Genomic DNA, 27,624 nt, shown 5'->3' with positions numbered 1-27,624 from the left:
CTTATACATGTATGAGCCTTATGCATTAAGGCTCTATGCATGAGGCTTATGCATTAAGGATCTTTGCATAAGGCTCTATGCCTAAGCTTAGTGCATAAAGCTTATACCTAAGCTCTATGTAAAAGCTTTATGCATGCCTAAGCTTATGCATAAAGCATAGAGCTAATGCATGCATAAAACTTTAAGCTTATCCATAAAGATTTATACATTCCTAAGCTTATGCATTAAAGCTCCATCCATTTAAGATTTATGCATTCCTAAGCTTATGCATTAAAGCTCCATCCATTTAAGATTTATGCATATTTTAAGCTTATGGATTAAATCTCAATGTATAAGTTTATGCATAAAGCTCTACGCATGCATAGACTATACACATAATAGATATGTTTTTTAAGTCCTCTAATAGGTATGTATGTTATACACATAATAGGTTTCATACACATAATGGGACACATTGGGGATAATATCCCAATCTGTCCCTTTTTTTTTTGGGTTTTAGCGTCGCTTAATGATGCTTATAGCGTCAAAAAAATAGCGGTGCTTATAGCAACGTTTACAATGACGCTTACACCCCGACACTTTTTCAATTCCCTTTATAAAAGCCACGCTATAAGCGCCACTACCCCCTCTTTTTGTTGTAGTGAATGAGATGCATAACCTATAAGAGTTACAAGGTATAAGGTTGAAGTTAGATAATGAGAGATGCATAGCCTATAAGAGTTACACGGTATAAGGTTGAAGTTAAAAACAAAGTATTACTCTTGAACTCACACAAACTAGACATTTTTGGCAATCCCAAACACCTATTCATGGTACCAAAATATCTTCTACTAAAGGTAACTTCTAGTGCAACATTTTTATATGACACTTAATTGTAAAGGAATTTCTATTTTCTAATCGATGCAATCTTGGAGCAAAGAGAAGAGCCAATGTAGTGTATCACTTTCTGTTATTAAACTATAATTTATTTATTTTATCCATTATTATAAAAGATAGGCACTTTCTCATTTATGTTTCATCCATATAGAGCCTATTGCACAAAGTAGTACAAAAACAAATACCTACCTTCTTGGGTAAAACATAAATACTAGAGTCACTAAACATAAACAATATTGTTATTTTTAGAACCTTAATTGTAATCTTCTCATAGTTCTAAGAGACACTTAAATACATTAAAGAAAATATGATTATACATAGTCTATTAGATTCTACTTGCCATTCATGAACAAGTAACCTTTCCACATTGAATGTTAATCCATGGGTTGCAAGATTGAGAACCCCTCCTACACAAGTCATCTCCGAACACCATTGCCCCCTCACACACATGCATGCATAAGCATGTGGGCGAGTGCGTTTTCTCACACAGTTATCTCAAGGAGGAAGAAATTGGGCACAAGTGGGATGTAATGTAGCTTATGCCTTTTACTATTAAGTTTTAGTATATTAGAAAATCAAAGGCCCACCATATTATTTTAGATGAACACTAGATGTAAGGGCCACCATCTTATTTCAGATGAAAACTAGGTGTGAGGCCCACCATCTTATTTCAAATGAACATTAGATGTAAGGTAAGGCTCCAAGTGTGATTTGGTGGAAAAAGGTGATGGCACATGAAGATTTACACATGATTATATATTCTTTTTCTAAATAACCACACAAACATAAATAATAGGATAAATTCTTTCACTATACAACATCCTCAAACTTGGACAAGCACGTATCCTAATGCTCAATTTCATGAATAATAGCATAAACTATTTCATTATACAATATCATCAAACTTGGACAGCACGTATCCTAATGTATAATGTCAAAAATAGGAACGAATTCTTAAATAAGGACATAAAAAAGATTCAAGAAATCAAGATCTGTAGAAATATAATGTTAGGACTTCTAACATGGTGAAGGACCAAAGAGAACCTTTGATATGGCTTCCCATCCAGCTTGCGTAGGATGTACATTATCCCAAAATAAGAATTCTTGAGTAGATTCACATACTTTATAAAGACGACTACCAAGAAAATCCTTTTCACCACATTTTCCTTCACCAATTCCCTCACAACATGGCCTCAAACCTAAGCTCTTTACGAAATTACAATCTTCATTTACAAAATCATCTGCAAACATCATTGAACAAAGTTTAAAAGCTTAAGTTATAAGTTTTTAGCCTTTCAAACATGCACATAGCCAAAAAATCTCTCAATTTAACCTTTAAAATTTCTAATGACATTTAAATACCATGGTTTTATCCACATTCAAAATCAAGTAAAACATAGAGAAGCATATTGCCACATGAGTATTATCCTTGGTTTCACACTACGAATGCCTAAAATATATTTTAAGAAAAATATTAAACACAAGATTAGGGACTCCCCACTCTTTCAAGCATACACCTCCATTGGTGTTATTTATAAGAGAGTCCATATCACTTACATGCTTCTTCACAATGCATACAAAGGTAATCTAGAGAGACTCCCCACTCTTTCAAGCATACACCTCCATTGGTGTTATTTATAAGAGAGTCCATATCACTTACATGCTTCTTCACAATGCATACAAAGGTAATCTAGAGAGAAGTCTAATTCACATGTTTTAGAAGACATATTTGAATTGAGATGCATGATTCATCTATGTGAAAAAATCTCATGATTGATGTCAGTAGCCTGGACATTTTCTAGTATGAAAGGGGTCTGGTGGACTCCATGACGTCTAAATATTTTGAAAGTATAAGCTTTGGGAATGGGGGATTATCTTGGAATACAAAGGATCATACTCCTAAAATCTAGGAGGGCTACTATTTTTGGATAACCCTGATTAAAATTCAATTCACATTGTGTGTGGATGGGTGATGGCCTTTATAACACCACCAGACACACAAGAATAAAATGTATAAGGATCAAAACTTGGGGACTACGATCCTAGCTCAAATGGCATCAGCTCAGAATCTATCCCATGTCCTCTAGTTGACACACAAATGGTCACCTCAACACCTTTAATCCATCTGGGTTGTTACTTCCAATTGTCTTCCACGGTCAGACCAAACCTCCAAAACTTCAGATCTTTAACCCAAAAGCCTCAGCTGACTTCAGCTCACGAGTAGCTGACGTAAATCCCTCCCAGTTGCCTCAAGCAGATTAGATATGACTGTTACTCGAAGCAGACACTAGCTGATGACCCCAGGCCAAAAACTATCTGCCAATATTAGAACACTTCAAAAACTTGCTTTATAACTTCATAGCACTCGGCATTCTTTTGCTGACCAGAATTCACTTCAACTGATACTACAGATATGATTAAAAACCACCTCCGAAATTCTCTTTGTGTTTCCAATCCAAAATGAGTCTTCCTGGATCCTCTTCAATCCTCTCACATCCGCTATAGCCACTAACCTAAAGTTTTACCAAACTCCTCTGATCCCTTTTGCTGATAGTAGCAAAACTAACAGAAAAGTGCCTCAAATGACGCAGAAATGATCAAAACCTCACCATAGCTTAGAACAGATGTTTGGAGCAGACTCCAAATAGAAACACGTCCACCTATCTTCCAGAGTATCCTCCAAAGTCAGCCAACCATAACACTTTATCTTGAACTTCTTAGAACTTGTCAGCTTCGCCCTGTCGACACTATTCTACCCTAGATGCCTGTAAATTAGCTCGAATGCTTGACACATAATTCAATCCCAACATTTTTTCTCCTTGCTCTTCTATTATCCTCCTAGTGTAGCAGGCATCAATCTCCGAGTCCCAGAACCATTCTAAGCATCCCCTTATGTTATATGCACATTATGTGTGCATATACTAGGAGGCTAACCCACATTAGGCTTGTGAGCATGGGAGCATGGGAACAAGCTCTAGTGGAGCATGGGTTAGGACTAACCTTAAGGGTTAAGGTTAGGGTCAGGCATCCAAGGGTCACACATGGAAAATGGAGAGTCAAGAGTCACTTGAGCGCCCTCCTATATAAAGGGGCATGAGGCACACTCAAGGAATGGTCTCTTGATGTTATCTTGAGGCTAAGGCTATGTTATCTTGAGGCTAGGTTATGATATGATGTTTTCTTGTATAGAGGACTATATCTACTCACCTACCATTTCACACTATAGCTACATGCTATTGGATTGGAGTTATACCTCTTGATGGTATGGGACATTAAGGTAAAGATATGATGTACTTCATTATAATTCATGTGTGCATCCCTTGGGCTAGAGCAGAGGGCTCCTCCCTCTCCTCCTATTTTCGAAAAGCGCCGTGGGGGGAGGAGGGGACGCTGCAGGATGGCGGGCGGAAAAAAACCCCCCCCATTATTTGTTTTTTTTAACATTGAAGGTTTAAAAAACCTAAAGCTTAATCAAGCTTTAATTTATATAAAAAGAGATTTTTTTTTATAAAATTCAAAAAAATGAAATCTTTTCAAAAAAGCTTGAAAAAGCCTGAAAAAAGAGAAAATACGAGATTTGAGAAAAACATTCTCTGGAATTTTCTGAAATTTTATTTTCTTGGAATCTCTTGGCTTTCCGCATTCCCGGGAAACCTTTTGGCTTTCGAAATTCCGGAAAATCTTTTGATCTTTCGGATTCCAGAAACTTTTGACGTTTCACATTCCGATTTTTTTGCCTTTTCATTTTTCCGAAACTGTTGGCTTTCAATATTTTGGGGAAACCATTGGGATTCCGAAATTTTTTGATCGTTTGTATTCTAAATGCGTTCGGGGTAAATTAAAAATTTTAAAAAAATCCTAAAAATTAGTAAAAAAATTAGACAAAGGTTATTTTAAATTTTTGAAAAGTGTGGAGTTGGTGTTTGGCATGTGGTGTATCTATTGAGATGCCCGTTGACCATTTAAATTTCTTTAAAATGTATATTTTTTGATCTGGAAAATTAAAAAAATCCATTAAAATTATAAATTTTCATTGGATTTGAGAATTGTCGAGCGAAATTAAAAATTTCGTGAATGATGGGATTCTTAGGAAAAATTAGAAAATTTTTAGAAATTATTTTTAAAAATCCTAAAAATTGATATTTTTAAAATATTAATGAAATTTTGACAAATCTAATTGCTAAAAATTTTCTGGAAAAATTTAGGTTTGGAATGCCATAAGATAGATTTGGTGGAATTCAAAATTATCATATTTTGAGGCCTTATAAAATTAAGAAAAATTAGACAAAAATCATGATAATTTTTTTTCTTGAGAATTTAATATTTTTGAGGATTATTTAATGTTGAAGTACTGACATTAGATAGATGTGGATTATTCACATATTAATACGATTATACCTCGTATTAGTAGTTATTTCTGTTTCTCATCTATTAACTGCATAAATTTCTTTGAAATTCCGTTCTTTGCAACTTAAGAACATAAAGTTGGATGGCCTATCACATAACTCGTAAGTGCCATTTTTACAAATGGAATTGATTTTTGATTACATGGCAGCCATCTAATGCTCACTTTCAGAAGCATCTTAAAAAGAAATAGTCTCCTCATTGCATGATGTAGCTATGAGTGCCCGATCAACAAAATAGCCATGTGCATGGTGTATAATAGCTGAACTAATTCTACCAGGTAGAGGAGGGGACAATTTGTTAATCCTAAAAAGTGTCTAATAGCCAGTTTGAGGTTGCTTTGGCCTCACTGATAGTAGCTTGTCCTTCAACCACATCAATATCTCCCTGAATTTGGGATTAAACCCACGCTGATGATTTTGGTGTGTCCAAGCCTCAATAGGCCGATTCTTCACATGGGCACAATCTAGTGTACCCTGTTCAATGGATACAACCAAGTGTGGCGTGTAACATCATCAATGAAGGTAAAAAAATATAGATAGCCCCCGATAGATGGGATCTGCATAGGACCACATATATCTCTATGGACAAGATACAATTTTCAAGCAACTCCCACCGATCCATGAGGCGCGTTGCATTTTGCCAAGTACACATCCTTCACACTCATGATTGACATGCACTTTAAGTGATGGCAAGTCACGCACCATGTTATGCTTTTTAAGGCGAAGTAAATTGTTGAAGTTCAAATGACCAAATCCAGGATTCCACAACTTTGTGGTGTCGGTCATAACTGTAGTATCAACTGCCAAAGCATCTTCGGATGCACTCCTCTCATCCTCTTATAGACATCTAGATTATATAAGCCATGACATAATATGTACCAATAATCACAATGATATCTCATTCGCAAGCGATCATACACTATGCATCTGTCATCCACAAAATAAACAACAATGCTTGCATGTGCAATCATCGAAAATGAAATGAGGTTTTTCTTAATGTCAGGTACATACAAAAGTATCAACTACCAAAGCATCTTTGGATGCACTCCTCTCATCCTCTCATAGACATCTATATTATATAAGCCATGGCATAATATGTACAAATAATCACAATGATATCCCGTTCGCGAGAGCGATCATACATTATGCATCTGTCATCCCACAAACTAAACAACAGTGCAATCATTGAAACCGAAATGAGGTTTTTCTTAATGTCAGGTACATACAAAGCATCCTTGAGAGTAATGATATCTCCATGCACTACAACAAAGCAGAATTTGAACAACGCATTTGATGACATATCAATCATTGTTCACACACATGATGATGGCCCACTTAAGTGCATCCCGTAAAGAAATAAACAACACTTTGCATGAAGTAATGTGCTTAGAAGTAGTACCAAGCATTAGCATATGAAGCATTGTTGGCACACACGACAATGTCCCCTTTAGGTGCATCTTGTAAAGAGACAAACAACCCTTTGCATGAAGTAATGTACTTAGAAGCACCACTGACAAAGTACGAAGCATGTTTGGATTTTACCATTGACATGCATTCTGTAGGTCATAAAAACATGACCAAAAATGCCCAATTAGATTGAGCTATGTTCGCGCTGACTCTTCCTTCACAACACCTGACAAAGTTATCTGTAATTGACATACTCTTTTACTTCTTTTTATTTTCGCTTTCAATGCATTTGTAGCAATGTTCGATGAGGTGTTTGGGCTTCTGACAATAGTTACACTGTCTCTTCTTCTTCTTGTCCTCATCTTAAGTGAGTGGACGAAGCAGCCTTGCCCTTAAGCTAGGTGGATCGCTTTTATGACTTACCCTTACCTTTACGAGAGGTAACAAAATCTTGATGTCTAGAAATCATGTTTGACTGGTTATACCGTGACTATTCCTCTTGTAGCAATAAGGACGCCAACTTATCAACAAAGGAATACAACTTGGCATTGAGAAGGGTAGTAGTAAAGTTCTATAAGGAATCTGGCAATCCACCAAGAGCTGTGGAGATAAGCCAACTATCGAGAATGATCTCATCTACGTTTGCTAGCTGCTCCTTGAGGTCTTTGATCCTCTGAGTAAGCATCAACTGAATCACCCTTTGCCATGTGCTCCATCTCTAGCTGTTTTCTGAATTAAGACACATGCAACTCATTGTGCACCTGATATAACGAAGCAAGTACATCCCATGCCTATTTGGCCAAAGGACACAACCTTGTGTGCACGATAGGGAAATCAATGTATGTTCATGTGCATCCTTTCCATGATAAGGACACGAACTTATGTGCAAGATGATGTGCATGATAGAGCAATCAATGCATGTGCTTGTGCATCCTTTCCATCCACTTTGTTTGCTCCAGTGAGAGAGGTGCAAGAGAAGATAAAGCGAACAATGCACTTATAGCCTCGATAGTCTTAGAGACGATGCTCTTAGAAGAGGACACACTTCTAAACCTGATACATAGGCCCAATACTATTTTGCTAGTAATACATATCGTGTCATGTATGACCATAGATGATAATTGGTGCCATCTAACTTATCTTTCACTTCTTCTTAGAAGAGGACACACTTCTAAACCCGATACATAGGCCCAATACTATTTTGCTAGCAATACATATCATGTCATGTATGTTTGCTCAGATTTAGATTTGATGACGATGGTCACATAATTGATTATTGGTGCCATCTAACTTATCCTTCACTTCCGCAAGCATGCCAAATAAATCAATGCTTCTTGTCATTATGATGTTCCAAGAAACTACACGCTATTGCAAATGCACATGGCAAAAGCATGAACAAGAAAGAGGAAGTATCGGCTAGAAAGTTTGCTCAGATTTAGATTCGATGACGATGGTCACATACGAATGAATTATCAAACTGCGAGTGGAATCGAACGATCGACAAACGAAGATCAGAAATCAAACGATCAAAGTCTATGGATCGCATTATCAGACTCGAGGAATCGCTGATCGGAGAAAAGTTAGATCACTGATTGGGGAGTTGGATCACTAATCGAAGAGTTAGACCACCGATTGAAGAGTTGGATGGCTCGATCGGAGAGTTGGATCACCAATTGAACTTTTTGCAATCGCTGGGGCGATCAGACTTTTGGGATCGACGATCAAGCTTCTAGAATTGCTAACGATCGGACTTGTGGAATCGCAATTAGAGTTTTGGAATTTTTGACGATCAAACTTGTGGAACCGGACAACCAGTGCTTGCAAAACTAGGAATCGTCGATTCACGAATCGACGATTGAAAGTGCGAGCGATCGTAGAGGCAAGCGATCACGGATCCGACTGATTGTAGAATCAAGTGATTGGAGTAGCAAAGCGATTACAGGGGTAATCAATCTTATCCTACCAACGAATCAAGCGCGATCGGAAGTGCGAGCGATCACAAATTCGACCCAGCAAGCACTTTTAGAATGACATTTTTGTTGAGAGAGAGAGAGAGAGAGAGAGAGAGAGGAGAATTACCAAGATGTATTCTGTTACTACTTTTTTATTGATGAAATCTTATCAATTCAAGATAGAGAAAAGTTCTTGTATTATATATTATTGTAGTAAGAATAGTGGTATCCCAACTAGATTTTGTGATTAACTAATAGCTATTCAAAGTGAAACATTGAATGCAATTGAAACTCTCTCTCTCTCTCTCTCTCTCTCTCTCTCTCTCTCTCTCTCTCATGAACGTGCACTTGCATACACACACACACACACACACACATACACACAAAAACTAAAATTAGAGCATCTTAAAACAAAGCACCATAATCACTAACCTTGAGTGGACTCTCCTTGAAGCACTACTTCAAATGCACGTTGGAGGTCGAGGGTCATGAGCTCTAAGTCAGGAAACAATGATTTGAGTTGTGAGATGTGTTGCGCAAGCAGCTTGTTGTGGAGTAGGGTCCTAGCATTTTGGGTGGTATTGCAACTGTTATAGTTGATCTTGGAGGTGACCACAGGATAGCATCCATAGGGTGGCATATTTGTCACACCAAATTTTCGCACGCCCAACTCATATAAGATCCTTAATGTCTCATTTATCTCACTTGTTACATTTGGTACAAAGTCCAATATGCCCTAAAAAATAATAAAAAGTAAGAATAATTCAAAAATACAATTTCTTATAAAGATGACATGTACTTTTGAACAAAGAAAATAAAGAAGGTTAAAGTTTCAATATAAAGATCATAAAATAAATTATCCTCATTCATTCATTTTTACTAATATATTCTACTTTTAAGCTATTTTCTTTAGAAAAGAACATTACCTTCTTGACTAAACATTATTATATAATACTACCTTTGTTATTTGTGTGTGTGTGTGTGTGTGTGTGTGTGAGAGAGAGAGAGAGAGAGAGAGAGAGAGAGAGAGATGTTATCTTTCTGGTTCAACAACATTATACAAATAGTTTCAAGAGCCTACCTACCTTTGTAATGTATGCATGTGCCCACGCATTCATGGGTCTGTGGGCGTGTGTGTAAGAATGTGTGTGTGTGTGTGTGTTTGAGAGAGAGAGAGAGAGAGAGAGAGAGAGAGAGAGAGAGAGAGAGAGAGCCTTAAACATACAATGAATACATAAGGTGAAATATCTCATGAATTGAATAATGGAAGCCCATTTGATTCTTCATTCTTATCCAAAGATGAAGGGCATGTGGCGGGGAAGAAAGAATAAAGGAAATAGAATAAAAAATTTCAATCCCCAAGGCCCATTATGCATTAGAAGAGTCTTAGTGTTTTCTTTCCTAATAGGGTTTTTCATAAGAATATATTCTCATATTTTCAGCCTTGAAAAGAGATAAGTTACTATTAGATAGAATTAGCTAACAAAATTACACCTGATAGAGAATGGGGGGTCTAGTTGCAAAACTTAACCACGTAATTTAGAGAGAGAAGGGAGTAAGAGAGAAGTGGTTGTCATCTCATGGTACAAATGTAGTTATCTCGCGGTTATACACATGGTTATCTCGCAACTGCGTATATAACCATACACAAAAAATTGATTTTGTCGCATCACACACGTCACATAGTATAACTACTCCCTTGACTCTAGGTACAACCATGCCCTTTCTTGATGAAGTCCCACCTTGTACCTTTCATACAAGGATTCATCTCTAATCAATCACTAATCCACTGGAATTGATTTTGTCGCATCGCGCGCGTCACATAGTATAACTACTCCCTTGACTCTAGGTACAACCACTCCCTTTCTTGATGAAGTCATGCCTTGTACCTTTCATACAAGGACTCATCTCTAATCAATCACTAATCCTCCTATCTAATCACTCTCATTCCCCTTTTTCCCTCTTCCTTCCACAAGGAAGCAAGCAATCTCTCTCTCTCTCTCTCTCTCTCTCTCTCAAATCTTACTCTTTCCTATTTAATCTCCCCCCACTCCCCTCTTTCCTTTTCCTCTCTACTATCTAATCTTTCCCCGCTATACAAAAGGTAATCTCCCAAACTCAAGCAAGCAAGCAATGAAGCTCCATCACACAAGCTCCATTAAGCAAGAATTAGAGCAAGGTAAGTGTCTTTTTCTATGTAATCTTCGTTTCTTTCATGCAATCTTTTATTTTTTATTTGCATGCATAGAGAATGCACAAAAGCCTCTATGCCTCTATGCATCTATGCATAAGAGGCCTCTATGCATCTATCAATAGAATGCATAAGAGGCATCAATTCTTATGCATTGCCTCCATGCATCTATACATAAGAGATCTATGAGAATATATATATATGAGAATGCATAAGAGGCCTCTATGCCTATATATTGCCCCTATGCATCTATGCATGCATCAATACATAGAAAATGCATAAGAGAATACCTTGTTGTAGTTCCTTGTTGACATAGTTTGCCTTGCTATGTCTATGTAGGGGGCTTTTGTAAACCATATCCACATTTTGCGACATCGCGCACAAGTCGTTGAGTGGTCAAAAAGGTATGTTATTTTTGTATCCTCTAGTTCTTTTTTCTTTACATTGTCTATGCATCATTTCCTCAATGTATAAAGAGGCCCGTGTGTATTGCCTATGCATTGCCTCAATGTAAGAAGAGGACTCTATACGTAGATACCTCTATCCACATTCTACAACATCGAGCACAAGTCGTTATTTTTGCATCCTCGGGTGTTTTGGGAGTTTTATTTCTTTACATTGTCTATGCATCAATCATCGTATGTTATTTTTGCATCCTCTAGTTCTTTTTTCTTAGCATTGTCTATGCATCATTTCCTCAATGTATAAAGAGCCTCCTATGTATTGCCTATACATTGCCTCAATGCAATAAGAGGCCTCTATACATATAGAGACCTCTATCCACATTCTGCAACATCGAGCACAAGTCGTTATTTTCACATCCTCGGGTGCTTTGTGATTTTTATTTCTTTACATTGTCTATGCATCAACCATCGGCTCTATGTACAAGGTCTCTATGCCTATGCATTACCTCAATGCATAAAGAGGCCTCGATGCAAATAAAATGCATTGGGAGTTTTATTTCTTTACATTGTCTATGCATCATCAAGAGGTCTCTATGCCTATGCATTGCCTCAATGCATAGAGGCCTCTATGCAAAGAGAATGCATAAGAGGCCTCTATGCCTATGCATGGCCTCTGTGTGTCTATATATATAGAATGCATAGGTCTCTATGCCTATGCATTACCTCAATGCATAAAGAGGCCTCTATGCAAACAAAATGCATTGGGAGTTTTATTTCTTTACATTGTCTATGCATCAATCAAGAGGTCTCTATGCAAAGATAATGCATAAGAAGCCTCTATGCCTATGCATGGCCTCTGTGTGTCTATGTATAGAGAATGCATAGGTGGCATCTATGCTTATGCATCCATGAATAGAGAATGCATAGGAGGCCTCTATGCATAGTAAATGCATAAGGGGCCTCTATGCCTATGCATTGCTCCTATGTATCTATGCATTGTCTATGCATAGAGAATGCATAAGAGAGTACCTTGTTATAGTGTCTTGACATACTTTGCCTTGTTGTGTAACATACCCATCTTCACTAATAAAGAAATGTCTATGTAATAGATGAATTTATGAGTTTTTATGGTATAAAAATCAATGATTTTATTAAATGAGCCATTTCTACTTAGAATCTTCAAATTTTGAGTCCAAATTTGGAATCTGCGCATGATTTAACCCTAATATAAGATTTTACAGCATCCAAAACGGACACCGGATCAAGCTTATACGCAAATTTTGGTTACTTTTAATTAAAAAGCGACGACCTTTAAACCTTAATAAATGCACGATCGGGCATCCGATTGACGAACGGTTTGCACCCCAACGATCAGGAGAACATCTCGGACAAAAAAAAATCATCCCTCGGAGCGATCTGGCAGGCAAATCGAGGCTGACACCCCAAATTTGGGAACCCCGTTCCAAAATTTGGACCGTACACACTTGCCAGGGTGCCCGTATGACTACACAAGAACCAAAGGACGGTCGCCCACTGTGTGGTCCACACACACCGCTACGTGGAGTAGTGGACACCTATGCTACCCTTGACCAGATAAGGTACATGCGTACCACTCCTTTTCCTGTTAACCGACACCGTATCTTTCCCCCTGAGCCATGCAGGCCACTGATCTACAGCTTTTGCTGGTACACCATCCTTTCATCCTTGCTTTGCGTAGTGCCCATACCCGTATCCCAGAGTTATATAACCCCATGGGGTGCTCCATGGACAGCATTCATTTCTGCGTAGCCTATGCTCTGCCGTGCCGACGTCCGTACCGCCATCTGTCCCTGTGCAGTGTACTTGCTGTAGTACAGCCGCCCGTTACAGCCACCCCTCTCCACACCCCCTCATTTGCCACTTTTCAGATAAGGTAATTTTCCTCTATCCCCCTCTTGTTAGAAGGCAGTGTCCTTAACCCTTCTCCCCCTTGTGTGAAGAGACTTACAGCAACCCTTCTCCCCTTTAGCAAAACGTTTTTGTGTTAAGGACATCTCACAATTTTCCCCCCCATTTGCGTGGTATTCAATGAATTGTATTGAAATTCTTTTCTTTAAAGAGTGCAAGTTTTTCCTGGCTTTGACGCTAACTCCGTTCCGTGCTTGTGTAGCCGGGCGACATCATTAGCAAAGCCCGAGAATGGCCCAAGGTATCCCTCACACCATTGGGAGAATAAGGTTCGTCGATTTTGAGGCGAGAGATTATGATGCTGTCTAGTTCTGAGGGCCGAGGCTAGTGCGGTGAATAAGCCCCCACCCTAGTGTGCAGACATCCCTCTGAGGGGCGGGAGGATCGAGCGATGGAGCCTGAGAGGGCGACAAGCCGGCTTGAGTCCTCGCCAGCGGCCGATGATGAGGTGTATGGTCCCATAGGGTTTTGCCCAGCATGTAGAGGTTGGAAGGCCGAATTCTAGATCATCGACGATATAAAGAAAAACAATAAGAGAGCCGCTTTGGCTTGTATGAAATTGATTCATGTATAAACTTTTTTTTATAAATCTTGTCTTTGGCATTATTGTATTGTGAAAAAAGACTGTTTTGACAAACTTTGTGAAAAAGGCCTTAATTAAGGAACATGTTTATTTATGTCAAACAGTGTGATAGGATTAATTAGAAAACAAATTGACACGTGAGTAGGGTGGAAAGTGGGAGGATGGAATGCCACGATGGCACCATCCTACGGATGGGTGGATCCGATTAGTCGGGTAGCTTTCTAACAAATTAAGTGACAGCCCTACGCTAGATAAATAGGTTCTTGGGCAACTCTATTCTAGAAGACTAGGCCAGCGGCTGTGCCTTGCATGGATGAGGAAAAAAGCGTTGCCTCTAGAAATCAAGTCTAGTGGTTGCCCAATTTATGATCAATTACCCTATGGGTGATTTGATTTTTAGGAGATCACGCTCCCCCTGCGGGATAGGACTAGGTCTTACCTATGAATCGTATCCTTGAATCTCTACATGGTCAAGGTGTCGATGAATAGAAAATTTTCTCCAAGTTAAGACTTAGTGGACTATCTTAAGTGATTTCCCTATTTTGGAAGGGGGGAACCTTACATGTTGTGTCTTTGCAAGTACATTTTATGTATCCACATTCGCGACATCAAGCACAAGTCATAGAGGTCAAAAAGATATGCCTATGCTCTTGTCATTTTCACATCCTCGAGTTCTTTGGGATTTTTATTTCTTTGCATTGTCTATGTATCATTGTCTCAATGCATAAGGATTTCTCCATGCATGTGCATTTCCTCTATGCATAAGGAGGCTGTTAGGTAGAGTATTGAACATGAAACTGCCTCTATAACCCTCGTATCAACACTGTATGTCAATCCACTAGACACAGCAACATCCACACACTCAGCCAACAACTACTTGATCTTTCAATTCAAAACACCCCAAGGGAGAAATAAGCATAAGATCCACCAGAATAGGAACACGAGAGTAATATGGAGATCAAAGCTTTATTTAGATGATATTTCAAAGAGGTTTGAAGAGATTTCAGGATGATACAACTAGTGAAATAGATGGATACAAGATTCTTTATCACTCTTCTTGAAAGCTCTCTCTCCTTCTCTCTATCAACACAACCATAGCTCAACAAACCACCACACACCCAATCTCAATCTTGGCTTTATTGGCACACACCAACCCAAGCATACAACAAATTGGGAAATAGTAGGATGGTTGAATTGAGTGGAATACAACCACCACTTCACACACCAACTCACTCACACTTGAAACTTTTGGCCTTATTGGCACACACCAACCCAACAAGCTTCAAGGTAATAATCAGGGTAAGAAAACACCACAAAATACTTCAATTGGAGAGGTTGAGCCAACACACAAGCAACATTCAACTCATCCCACACAAAAGCTCAAGATTAGAGTAGTTGTTTTAATGATACATGCTTTCAAGGCAATGTGAGAATAACCAACAAGCGTATAGCCTTTCCACCACTTGATAGCACCCAAATCTTGAGAGAAAGAGTATAGAGAGACTCAGTTACCCAAGCATCAGCCTGGTCTGGAAAAAAAATAGCAGCAATAGCTTTTCGAGAGCATCCGCCTGCAATAGTAGCAGCCCACACTTACCCTACATGCTCGCTATTTCCTTCTGAGTTTTTCTTGATCAGGATCGCCATGGCGCTGCCACAATTTTCCCCCAAATTTTAGTCGACGTGGCCGTCGGCCTACCATTTTCTCTTTTTGTCTTTTAAGCCACTAAGGCTTAACCTTTGTAAATCTTGATTTTAAAATTCTTGCCTAGCACCAGTTCACATGCCAAGGGTTTCTCCTTTTCCACTGCACACACCACTAGTCCACGACTATTATACCATATCATGTATCTCACCCAAGGCTCCAAGTCAATGTGGTAATGCCCACATTGCTTTTGGCCAATAGCATATGCTTTCCAAGAGCAATACCTCCAAGTGAAACAGCTACAACTCCACCGCAAATGTCATGCTCAAGTGCAATAAAAGACCCTTGAGTGCCATCATTTAGTGCAACGTCATGGGAAAGTTACAAAGGAATTCTCATCATCTCTTGAGCCATAGCCACATGCACACATCAAACACATGCTATAATTTGTACAAGAAATGAGAATGCAATGTACAACACTTCAATGTATCAACTAACTAAGCACCAATGCCTCTTTGCCAATTGACAATCAAAGACACCCTCCGCAACAAGCACAACCAAAATCACAAAAGTAGAAGACTGAGTGTACCAAGGCAAGATGCAAAGCCTTGACCACTTCCTATACATGAAATTGGGGTTCACCAAAAACTCATAACAACGCCTCTATACATAGAGACCATGCATAGAGAATGCATAAGAGGTCTCTATGCCTCTATGAATCTATGCATAGAGAATGCATAAGAGAACGCCTTGTTGACATAGTTTTCCTCGCTGTGTCTATGTAGGGGCCTTTTATATGTCATATCCATATTCTGCGACATCGAGCACAAGTTGTGGTGGTCAAAAAGGTATGCATATGCTCTATGTTATTTTTTCATGCTCAGATGCTTTGGGAGTTTTATTCCTATGCATAGACTTGCCTCAATGCATAAAGAGTCCTCTCTTTCCTGATACATTACCTCTAAAGATGCCTCTATGTGTAGAGACCTCTATGCAAAGAGAATGCTGAAGAGGCCTCCATGCCTATGCATTGCCTCTATGTATCTATGCATAGACAATGCATAAGAAGCCTCTAGGCCTATGCATTGCACGTTATGAGATCTTTCTCTTCTTAGTGTACTCTTAATGATGTGTAGTTAAAATTAATTACAAAAATTTAGAGTAGAATGGGAGAGATTAATCTCCCGCATTTGATCTCAATTTTTTGTACTTTTTTTAATTTCGCAGTAACCATTTTTGTGGTAAGTTTGGCAGCCCAACCACAAACCCATAACCACGTTACCAACCGTGCTTATAACCACAAAATGTGATTTTGTTAATCTCTAACTCCTTTGATTTCTTAGTGGATAGAAACACGGCTATGCCCACCTTTTTGTTGTAGTGTGAGATATGATACTCTCCCTAAGGGTTGCAATGTACTATAACATCATAGAGAAATGTGTTTTTCATTATTTAGTTAGATTTACGTTATCCTCGAATGTTTTACTTGGCTCGCACAAAAGGTGTGAGAAGGTGATTTTGTTAATCCCTAACTCCTTTGATTTCTTAGTGGATAGAAACACGGCTATGCCCACCTTTTTGTTGTAGTGTGAGATATGATACTCTCCCTAAGGGTTGCAATGTACTATAACATCATAGAGAAATGTGTTTTTCATTATTTAGTTAGATTTACGTTATCCTTGAATGTTTTACTTGGCTCTCACAAAAGGTGTTTTCCACATGCATCCTCATGAAAATCTGAACATTCTCTTAAAATTTTGCATGGAGAAGGGTATAAATGGGAGGGACTCCCCCGTCCACAAGCTTGGGCATAAGAGATCCCTCCCATTTCATGAGCTTCCTTGCTGTTTTGTCCCCCCAAAAAAAAAGAGCGAGTGATGGAAGGTTGTAAAACCCTTACAAGAAATTTTGCCAAACAAAGAAGCTAGTTAAGTAGTGTGCGACAAGTAGTGTAATGAATTTTATAACGTTGGTTTTAATCTTTATTTTTTCACTTGTGTAGATGCTAGGCACCTATCACAACCAATTTAAACGGTGGAATCTTGATCAACGGACTCTACCATTCTACCCTACCCAAACTAATGGACCAAGGACATCTGTGGTGTGTGTGAGTGGTGCAATGCTTGCATTGCATCCCCGAGAAGGGTTTTCAAAAGAAAAAAACGAGGGAATCTTGACTTGTAGCAGTACCCTTAAAAAATGCAAGGCCTACTTTTGCCATTGGTGGTTGTTCTAGAGTGATTTGCAAAATTAATTAGCTTTCACATGGTGAGGGAAAGGATGTCCTCCACTCGGCATATGCCCTCCCTTTTTGGCCCATTAACGGTCATGACTAATGTTATACATTGAACTGATTAAAATTTGATATAAAAAGAAACTAAAATAAAGGGTTACTTTTTGGGTTTTATATTGGGGAAAAAATTAAAGGAAAAAGAAGGGAATCTTAAGGTACCTCATCGTTTCCACGATGCTCGCCATACGCAGTGTAATCATTCCCGCACACCACCAACAGAACAAATGAAGAGGCGACTAACTCCTTGGCAAGAAACCCACTCTGGATTAAGTCCTTAAACTGCTGGATTTGGGAGCTGATCTTGGGGATTAGAGGCCCAAATGTTTGGAACATTCCACTGCCTCCATACGCAAAGTTGATCCCATTCATGCTTTCCTCATAAGCCTTTGCGCTTTGCGCCTTCCGATACGTCATCGGAGTAGACAGCCCCAGAAACGAAGCTGCAAGAATGCCAGTTTAAGTTAATCGCCACTGTTAATGACTCGCTTATCCCCAACAAATCATTGTCTTGCAACGGCATCACTCGCAGCCAGGTGATTAAGCCCCTTAATTAATCACTATATCATATCATAATACAAATGGTATCTGCACAAGTGTAGAGCTCTCCTAGTAAGCTTAATATAATCCTAATTATGAATTAAACATCTAACTCTTACCAAAATAATCCGTGAAGACCATGCCATCAGAGTATCTGCCAGTGCCCTCTCCTGGCCATGTGCTTCCATAGGGTGATTTCCATGACCTGTTAAGGATTGGAACGTAAGGGTTGTGATTCCCTGTATCCGCATAGGAGTCCCCAAACACAAATAAAGCACTTGGTTTTGCTTGCACCCCATCCAAACCTCCTGAACATCACATGAACTCTCGAATTAGCAATAACCCACTTCATAAAATCAGCTAATCAACCCAATCCAGCTTCACAGAGCTTAATTAGAGAGGAAAAATTAAGGAATGTTGGGATGAGGAGAAGGGTCACTTACTGTTGGCGCAACTCAAGACTAGGAGGAGGGCGATTGTGGAAAGGGGGAGATGATTTCCCATGGTTGTAATTGGTGTATATGGAGGCAGGGCACCTAGTCTACTGCCTGCACTTGGCATTTTATGCTAAACGTGGTCTCATATAATTTTACTGCACGCCCTCACATCATGATGGCACAGCCTGCTGTCCTTAAAAACAGAGTCACATGCCCTTGTAAGTTGTCAGCTTCAAAAACTTCATGTAACACTTCAAGTTTTCAATCTGCAAAATTTATAAACTTTCTAAAAATTTCCTGTACCTTCGGGAAAAATAAAATAAAAATAAAAATAAACAATTATAAAGTTTGTGTTTTAGCTCGAAAATAATTTTGTGGGCTTCAAAAAAAAAGGTCCACTCGGATTCAGCTTTGCATGATGATCATTCATGATGGCCTCACACCACATGTATATGGTAAAATTTGAACACAAAAAGGGTCCTCTAAGAAATGCCATATCAACTTTTTCTTTTTCTTTTTTAATGGACTAATGATGGTTATTTTTTTGCAAATTAAATTGAAATTAGTCAAAGATTGTAGATCTTTCCAATGATATATAGCATGATGGCCAATTTTGCATATTCAAGAAGTTCCTAAATTGGTGACGACATGGCACATAACCAATCTATAATCTCTGACAAATTTTGATTTGATTTGTTAAAATTTAAACATCATTCTTTTTTTTTTGAAAAAGCTAACATGGCATTTCTTGGAGAGTCCTTTTTGAGTCCAAATTTTGTCATACATACATACATATATATACATATATATACATATACATACATACATACATACATACATATATATATATATATACATACATATTCACACACACACACACACACACACACACACACACACATATATATAGAGAGAGAGAGAGAGAGACATTTCAACATCGCATAGCAAGTGGTTATCCAAATGACAGTACAAGAGTGGAAGGTAATAGGATGGGGAGGTGCAGGACCACTAAGGTAATGGGATGGGGACCAAGACTAGGCAATGTTTATTTTGAAGGTTGCTAAGCCCTTTTGGAGTTGATTTTAGCTTGCCATACAAGGGGGTGAAAAATGTAACCTTGCTAGAGAAGGCATGTAAAAAATTGCCCTTCACATTGAAAGGGGATAACCACAAAAAGAGTACTTGTATGATCAATAAAAATTATTTATATATGTAAATATAAACTTAAATATATGTATATATATATATATATTTATTTATTGGTTCTATTTTAAAATATGTGGTTGGTTCTTATTCAAATCTTTATTAAAAAGAATTGTATCTATGTTTGTTGGAAAAACTATAAAATATCATTAAAAGTAAGGTAACATTTGCATTAGCCCATATATTGAAGGGAAAATTAAAAACTTTACCCTTCTTCAAGAAGGTTAAATTTCCAATACACTGTCCTATAAAACAATGGGCTCCACTTGCAAAAATAAATGCTAGATCCATGTACTATGGGGACACCTTTAAAAAAATAAACTATATTATTAACTTACTTTTCAATCACATGTCTCAAATCATAATATCTTTAATCATATTATTAGCTTACTTTTCAATCACATGTCTCAAATCATAATATCTTTAATCTTGCTCTAGACTCATCCTACTATACCCTTATTCACGAGGTGGCATGGCCATGAATAAATCACCTCTTTCACCCCCCCAACTCCCCACCCCCGTGCCCTTAAACTCTCTCTCTCTCTCTCTCTCATAGTATGTGAAGCTATTAGACCCTCATTCACACCAACAAGCTGAGTGTGAATGTGTGTGTATGTGTGTGTGTGTGTGTGTGTGTGTGTGTGTGTGTGTGTGTGTGAGAGAGAGAGAGAGAGAGAGAGAGAGTAATACCTTACTATTAAAACTCTATCATAGAATCCTAGCTAAGAAAGAATGTTTTATAACCTCAAAATAAATATAATTTCTTTTTCCCTTGACTATTTTGTATGTTTGACTTGTTTCATAATCTAGATAAAGTCACACAAATGTATTTACATAGGCTAGTAGGGATGGGGTTTTCATTTTTTCAAAGACTTACAAATAATGTATAGACTTACAAATAATGTATAGACTTACAAATAATGTATAGACATAAAGTGTTCTTTTTAATTTAAAATAGGAACTCTTATACATAAGGCAACTTTATTAGCATCAAAATTTTAAGGTATGTCTTTTAAAACATAGAAGGTGGTTCTTTACATTTTCATAGTGTCTTCTTTAAACTTTGTCATACAATATAAATCTCTCTCTCTCTCTCTCTCTCTCTCTCTCTCTCTCTCTCTCTCTCTCTCTCTCTCTCTCTCTCTCTCTCTTTGGAATAATTTTTTTGTGAGATTTTGCGATGCACTTCTCAAGTTTCCCTCCCCCCTTCCCCTCGATCAAAATGTGTTTGGAAGTTGACTATTTTATCCCTTATATTTAGCATATATGTATGTTAATAGTGTGTTAATCTCACTAAAAATTGAAAGTAAAAATGATATATCAACTCACATGCAAAGATATTACGAAGTATAAACTTTTTTTAAAATATTCTTCAAAAGCGCAAAACCTTACAGTTTTGGCATGCTAGTGGACTTTTTTGGCCTGCTCCGGTCGATTTGAGTATACATGACCATATTTTGATATTCTTTTATCAAATCATAACCATTTTAAGTTTTGGGTTGGGGCCAGACAAGCTAGTGCTAGTGTTATCTAGTTTGGTCCCTCGATGTATGGCAATATGGTTTAATAGTGGCTTACTGCAATGATACTGTCTAAATGGCATTTTGATGTTCTATTTTCATACGGCTTTACATGAATGATTACATATACTGTTGATGATGATATAGTTCCTATTCTAGTATGACAAAATGGATGCTTTTACGGGTTATAACACCACGAATGCTCATAACACGACATTTTTTGATCTTAATACTGCGTCTGATGGGCATGCATGCCTCATGGTATCTTTTTTGAATTTTTCCTAGTAGGATACTAATATGATAATCATTTGTTTACGAGTTAGGGTATTCTGTTGAGATACACGAAATTTTGAAACAAATATATGCTAGTTTCTACTTACATGATAGGAGATAGATTGAATATCTACTAGGTTATTGGGATTACTATAAGGCCAATTATCTTGATAGTAGCTTGATAGTAGCTGGAAGCCAATTGTCTTCCATACTTATAGATGGAGATAGGGTTTGATCCCTTTACTTAGGGATGATACTCGGGTAACAATCCTCATACATATCAAGGGACTAGATCCCATCATCGCATAAATCATAAAATATTTTCGGTGACATGTATAACACGTGGTAGATCCTATGACACCTGCAAGACACACACAAGCTAACTCTTTGTTTGTCTGTTTAGATGGATGCATGTAACATGATCTATTCTCTCAAAATATCTTTGGGTTTATGCTCTACACCAAATAATGGAGTCACTGGCTTCACTTACTTGTAACATGATTATTGTATACAAATCTATTATCATATAATCATGTTTAATGTTTTCACTGGTCAAGTTGGATAAGGTTCTTGGATTTGGACTGCTGTTGTAGAAGACTGAAAACACACACTGTAACTGTAGTATATATCTCTTTAAAATGGGAGATATATGGAACCTCTAGCTTGATATTCTTGACCTTAGAAGTCTAGCTCTCCTTACTATCATTATGCTCAATGAGCTTATAGGTTTCAAGTAGGTGGCTTTACTTTTGTTGGGACGAGATCAGGGCTCACAACAATTTTGCTTTGCGTGTTAGTTGAAGGTAGTCCTTATCTCAAACTCTAATAACTTTCTTTTGATTTTAAATTCTACCACTTCTAAGGGGTGTCGAGATTCCGATGGAACATCTTATACTCTAATAACTTTCTTTTGATTTTAAATTCTACCACTTCTAAGGGGTGTCGAGATTCCGATGGAACATACCCCATCAAAAGCTTGCCACCAACATGTCTTGGCATGCATAAAGGATGAAGAGGCCCAGTGCTATACTAGATTGTCTGGCAAACATTGCCACTAAACTCCAACTGGAGTCTTCACAACTTAATGCAATTGCAGATGTTGTGACTCACTTATTTATGGAAAAAATTAAATGGATCCCCAAGAAATGGCTGTCAAAAGATGAATCTTGGATTAATCTTGACTTTTTACACTCAGTAAAAATGTTACTTGACAAATTCATGGTGATTGGGCTGGATAAAGCACCCAACAATGTATCCATCATTTGTAAAAAACTTGCCTACATGGCAGGTAGAAGGCAATTGGTGCTTGGGAATGGGTGGGCACACACACACACACATGCTTCTCATCTATTATAAAACTCACATGAAAATGGATACTTTTTATCTCTCTCTCTCTCTCTCCTCATCTATCATAAAACTCACATGAATAATCTCTCTACTTTTCACACACACACACACACACACACACACTCTCTCTCTCTCTCTCTCTCTCTCTCTCTCTCTCTCTCTCTCTCTCTCTCTCTCTCTCTCTCTCTCTCTCATCTTGGGTAAATCTCTTATTATTGGTGTGAACGGGTAGGGTATGGTTTCACACAAACACCTAAAAGTAGGGTATTATTCACACATGTAAAACTACCTAAATTATATCTCTAACACCCTACATGCGATTTCTGCCTGCCTGACATTTATTCATTCTGAGCATTAACTGGCCATGGCTAATTGTGGATTAACATTCTGTGCATTGGAATGGTGCTGACATGAAATTCATTCTGGGCATTAACCAGCTATGGTTGGTTGCGATTAATACACTGAGGAGTGGAACGACCTCAATGAAGAGCTTTCATGGGCGATAACCGGTTGCATAATCTTGACTCCACCTATAAAAAGTAGCAAATGGTGAGTGCTTCCACACTCACTTAGCCCATGTATTAGTGTTCTTACACCATGTCTATTGTGCTTGCAGTAGGAAGTTCTTCTTCCTCTCCGTTAACTGATAGGAGTAACTTGCTATTGATTTATGGAATCCCACGATGGCTTTCATATTATTGTGTGTTTCTAACTCTGCATATGATAATGGGTTAAGGACTTGATGGAAGCCCATAGTATGCTCTGACCATAATATTCATGTTATCAACCTTTGAAGGATGACAGGATACAAACCTCTTGGGGTATCCTATTTCGGATTAATATTTGGATGATGAAAATGTGTTCTCTGGTTTCTTTTGAAATTATTTCAGTTTTGCATGATGTACTTTGACTGTTATGCATAATTAACACTACAACTACTCTGCTAATATGGGCATATCTTGATGTTATGGATGCCCTAAACCCCCTCACACATGGAGTGATGGATTATTGATGATATAGGGCTACACTTAACTGGGAATGATATACAATTCCCTGGCTATTTTTTAATACAAATAAGTTTTTAATAATCTCTTTTACCTTTGGTCTTGCATAACTATGGATTTTTTATGATGGTGACTCATCGGGATTGCTCTGTTGAGATGCTCTCTCCCTCCTATAGGTTACACCTACGGCCGAGTAATTAACGGCTATTATGAGATTAAAATTTCACTTGACCCTTGCTGACGAGTAGAACCAGGATCCTAATCTTAACATAGGATGCCCTAATTTCTTATTCACACATATTGTGTGATTATTGAGGATATAGGGTTACATATAACTTACTTCTGGAACCGATACACTATGTCTAGCAATATAGTTTAATAATGGCTTACTGCAGTGATACTATCTAAATGGCATTTTGATGTTTTATTTTCATACGGCTTTACATGAATGATTGCTTTTATGGGTTATAACACCACGAATTCTCATAACACGACATTTTTGGATCTTCATACTACCTCTGATGTGGGAATGCATGCCTCATGGTCTCTTTTCTGAATTTTTTCTAGTAGGATACTAATATGACAATCATTTGTTTATGAGTTCTAGGGTATTTTGTAGACTAGGGTACTAATATGACAATCATTTGTTTATGAGTTCTAGGATACATGAAATTTTGAAACAAATCCATGCTAGTTTCTACTTACATGATAGGAGATAGATTGAATATCTACTAGGTTATTGGGATTACTATAAGGCCAATTGTCTTGATACTATCTGAAAGCCAACTATCTTTTATACTTATAGATGGAGATAGGATTTGATCCCTTTCCTTAGGGATGATACTAGGGTAACAATCCTAATACATATCAAGGGACTAAATCCCATCACCGCATAAATCATAAAATATTTTGGGTGACATGTATAACACGTGGTAGATCCTATGACACCTGCAAGACACACACAAGCTAACTCTTTCTTTTGTCTGTTTGGATGGATGCAAGTAACAGGATCTATTCTCTCAAAATATCTTTGGGTTTATGGTCTACACCAAAAGTTTCCAAATAATGGAGTCACTGGCTCCACTTACTTGTAACATGATTATTGTATACAAATCTATTGTTATAAAATCATGTTTAATGTTTTCACTGGTCAAGTTGGATAAGAAGTTCTTGGATTTTTCTGACTGCTATTGTAGAAGACTGGAAACACACACGTATTCCTCCTTCATGATCATGGTCCCTTCTTTATAGAAGAAGACTTATGCACAACTTTGTAGTGTTTATTTTTCATCTCTAGTTCAATAGGACATATTTTGGCCTCTGATGTGTGGCAATGGCCTCGGTTCCCCCATTCAACAAGTCCTACATCTTTGTATCGACCTTTTGTTTGGGTAGGATTTAGGATTCTCATGCTTCTAAAGAGATATCTAAGAAAAAGGTAGAGCATGAAAGAACCTACACAAGGGGTCCACCATTTCCTTGGAGTGGTTTGCAAATATGCCTCTAGCAAGGCTACACCAAGGAGATGTTGATGAACTCTTTGTCATGTTTTTCCCTGATTGGACATGTTATACTTGTTTGAGAGGTGCAACAGTTCTCTCTCTCTCTCTCTCTCTCTCTCTCTCTCTCTCTCTCTCTCTCTCTCTCTCTCTCTCTCTCTCTCTCTCTTTGGAATAATTTTTGGTGAGATTTTGCGATGCGCTTCTCAAGTTTCCCTCCCCCTCCCCCTCCCCCTCAATTGAAATGTATTTGGAAGGTGACTATTTTATCCCTTTGTATTCAGCATATGTGTATGTTAATAGTGTGTTAATCTCACTAAAAAATCAAAGTAAAAATGATATATCAACTCACATGCAAAGATATTACGAAGTATAAACTTTTTTAAAATATTCTTATAAAGAATATTATTTTCTAGAAAAGTGTAAAATTTTATAGTTTTGACATGCTAGTGGACTTTTTTGGCCTGCTTCGGTCGATTGGAGTATAAACATGACCATATTTTGATATTTTTTTATCAAATCATAACCATTTTAAGTTTTGGGTTGGGGGCCTAGACAAGCTAGTGCTAGTATTGTCTTGTTTGGTCCTTAGGCCCAAAAATAAAAAATGGACATAACTTATTCAAAACTCATTGAAATATGATTGTGTTTATACGATGAAATTGACCAAAACAGGACCAGCTATTATGGGCTACCACACCCACAAGAGGGAACTCAATGCATTCACCTTTGGAAAGAGCAATAGAACACAAATGTCACAAGGCATTTACCAATGCTTTGAACTTGTGTCCCGCATCTAGTTTTCACTAAAATCCGGAGAAGGAAGTGATGCATACATTTTCGTTTTCTCTTCCTCTTTTGAAATTTCCACCGTGGGCTGTCATATTTGTAATACGGATATGGTTCACTCGGTTGTGACCGAGTGACCGAATCATTATCGAATAGTTGCCCTTCCATGGGCTGTCATATTTGTAATACGGATATGGTTCACTCGGTTGTGACCGAATCATTATCGAATAGTTGCCATTCCATGGGGTGTGCTCTCCATGTTCTCAGATCTATCTTTAGATTTGCAAATCCTTGCAAACATACACATGGTCTAATGCCCAATCGTGCACCAATTTAGATTCCCTCATGAAGGGTCTCCCTAATATTATGTCATATGAGTCTGGTTGCGCAGAAAGTCCATTACTACAAATGTATGATGGTAGCAAAACATAAAGAGTTTGAGTCTCACATTCTCTAAAATTCCAATGGGCCTTAAAGATGTTCCATCTGTCATTTTAACGACGATAAGATCTACTATTTTTAGATTGGCTTTTTCCCAGTTTTTCTAACATCGTTTTGTGATGATGTTAACCCACGCCCCACTATCTAGGATAGCTAGTGCCTGATATTCGTTTATGATGAATTGGGATCGTAGCATTAGTGTCGTCACTTTTGTAATAACGCCCCAATTGATTAACCAGTATCTTGACGACTCTGGTTGTTCCTTCCCTTGTGTGTTTTAAGATTCTTTCTACCAGAGGTGATAGAACATTATCTGTAGTGTCAGATGGCCGTAGTCCACCCTCTACCCATTTCTTTATGTCTGCCCATAATGTTGGTAAACTGCGTAGTAGTTTTTCCAATGGCATTTGCACAAAAACGGACAATACAACCGTCGCGAGACTGCCTAGGTCTTCGAGTTCTCTGGCAATTGAGAGTTCCTTCCATGTGTGTGTCTCGTATCCATCTCTAGGGAATGAATGGATGGACTCATCCGACGCATCTTCCTCCAAACATTCTTGACATCATGTTTCCTCGAGATCTGTCTTCCGTCTCTTCTGGAACTGGAGTAGATACGTCTAATTCCCTTTCCCTTGTTGGTTCGTTTCTTTGGATACATTGTATCCCTGACCTGATTAGCTCGTAACTTGGCTTTGTGAAGGCATTGACACTCTTCTTTCGATCATTTTTAGATCAGTTTAGCTCACTTTTTGGGAGATTTTCTTTATTTCTTCTATTTATCTCCTTCCTACATTTGGATTAATCTAATTGGCTCCTCAGAACCTTAATCTAATTTTTTTTGAAAATTTGGACCCTTAGGATAAGGCCTTT

At 37.9% G+C, this 27,624-nt stretch overlaps 1 protein-coding gene across 2 annotated transcripts; it reads right to left on the bottom strand.

Annotated features, from left to right (window-relative positions):
* Window positions 1-1,718: 1,718 nt before the first annotated feature.
* On the bottom strand, window positions 1,719-18,947 carry LOC147621178 (GDSL esterase/lipase At2g36325-like). 2 transcript variants are annotated; one of them, XM_086823902.1, is made up of 5 exons: window positions 18,685-18,947; window positions 18,361-18,549; window positions 17,864-18,144; window positions 9,074-9,377; window positions 1,719-2,117 (listed from the first exon to the last, which is right to left on the bottom strand). In XM_086823902.1, the coding sequence occupies exons 1-5, from the start codon at window positions 18,800-18,802 to the stop codon at window positions 1,894-1,896; spliced, it is 1,116 nt and encodes a 371-aa protein (XP_086680028.1). In that variant the 5' UTR covers window positions 18,803-18,947; the 3' UTR covers window positions 1,719-1,893. The 2 variants fall into 2 exon arrangements, with proteins under 2 accessions (XP_086680028.1, XP_086680029.1); XM_086823903.1 differs by lacking the exon at window positions 9,074-9,377 and having other exon boundaries at window positions 1,873-2,117.
* Window positions 18,948-27,624: the final 8,677 nt, after the last annotated feature.

This window comes from Cibotium barometz, chromosome 30 (genome assembly GCF_041138505.1).
Source record: "Cibotium barometz isolate CiBa-2024 chromosome 30, ASM4113850v1, whole genome shotgun sequence".
NCBI lineage: Eukaryota > Viridiplantae > Streptophyta > Polypodiopsida > Cyatheales > Cibotiaceae > Cibotium > Cibotium barometz.
The sequence above is the reverse complement of the archived record's forward strand: the minus strand, read 5'-3'. Positions and strand labels throughout refer to the sequence as shown.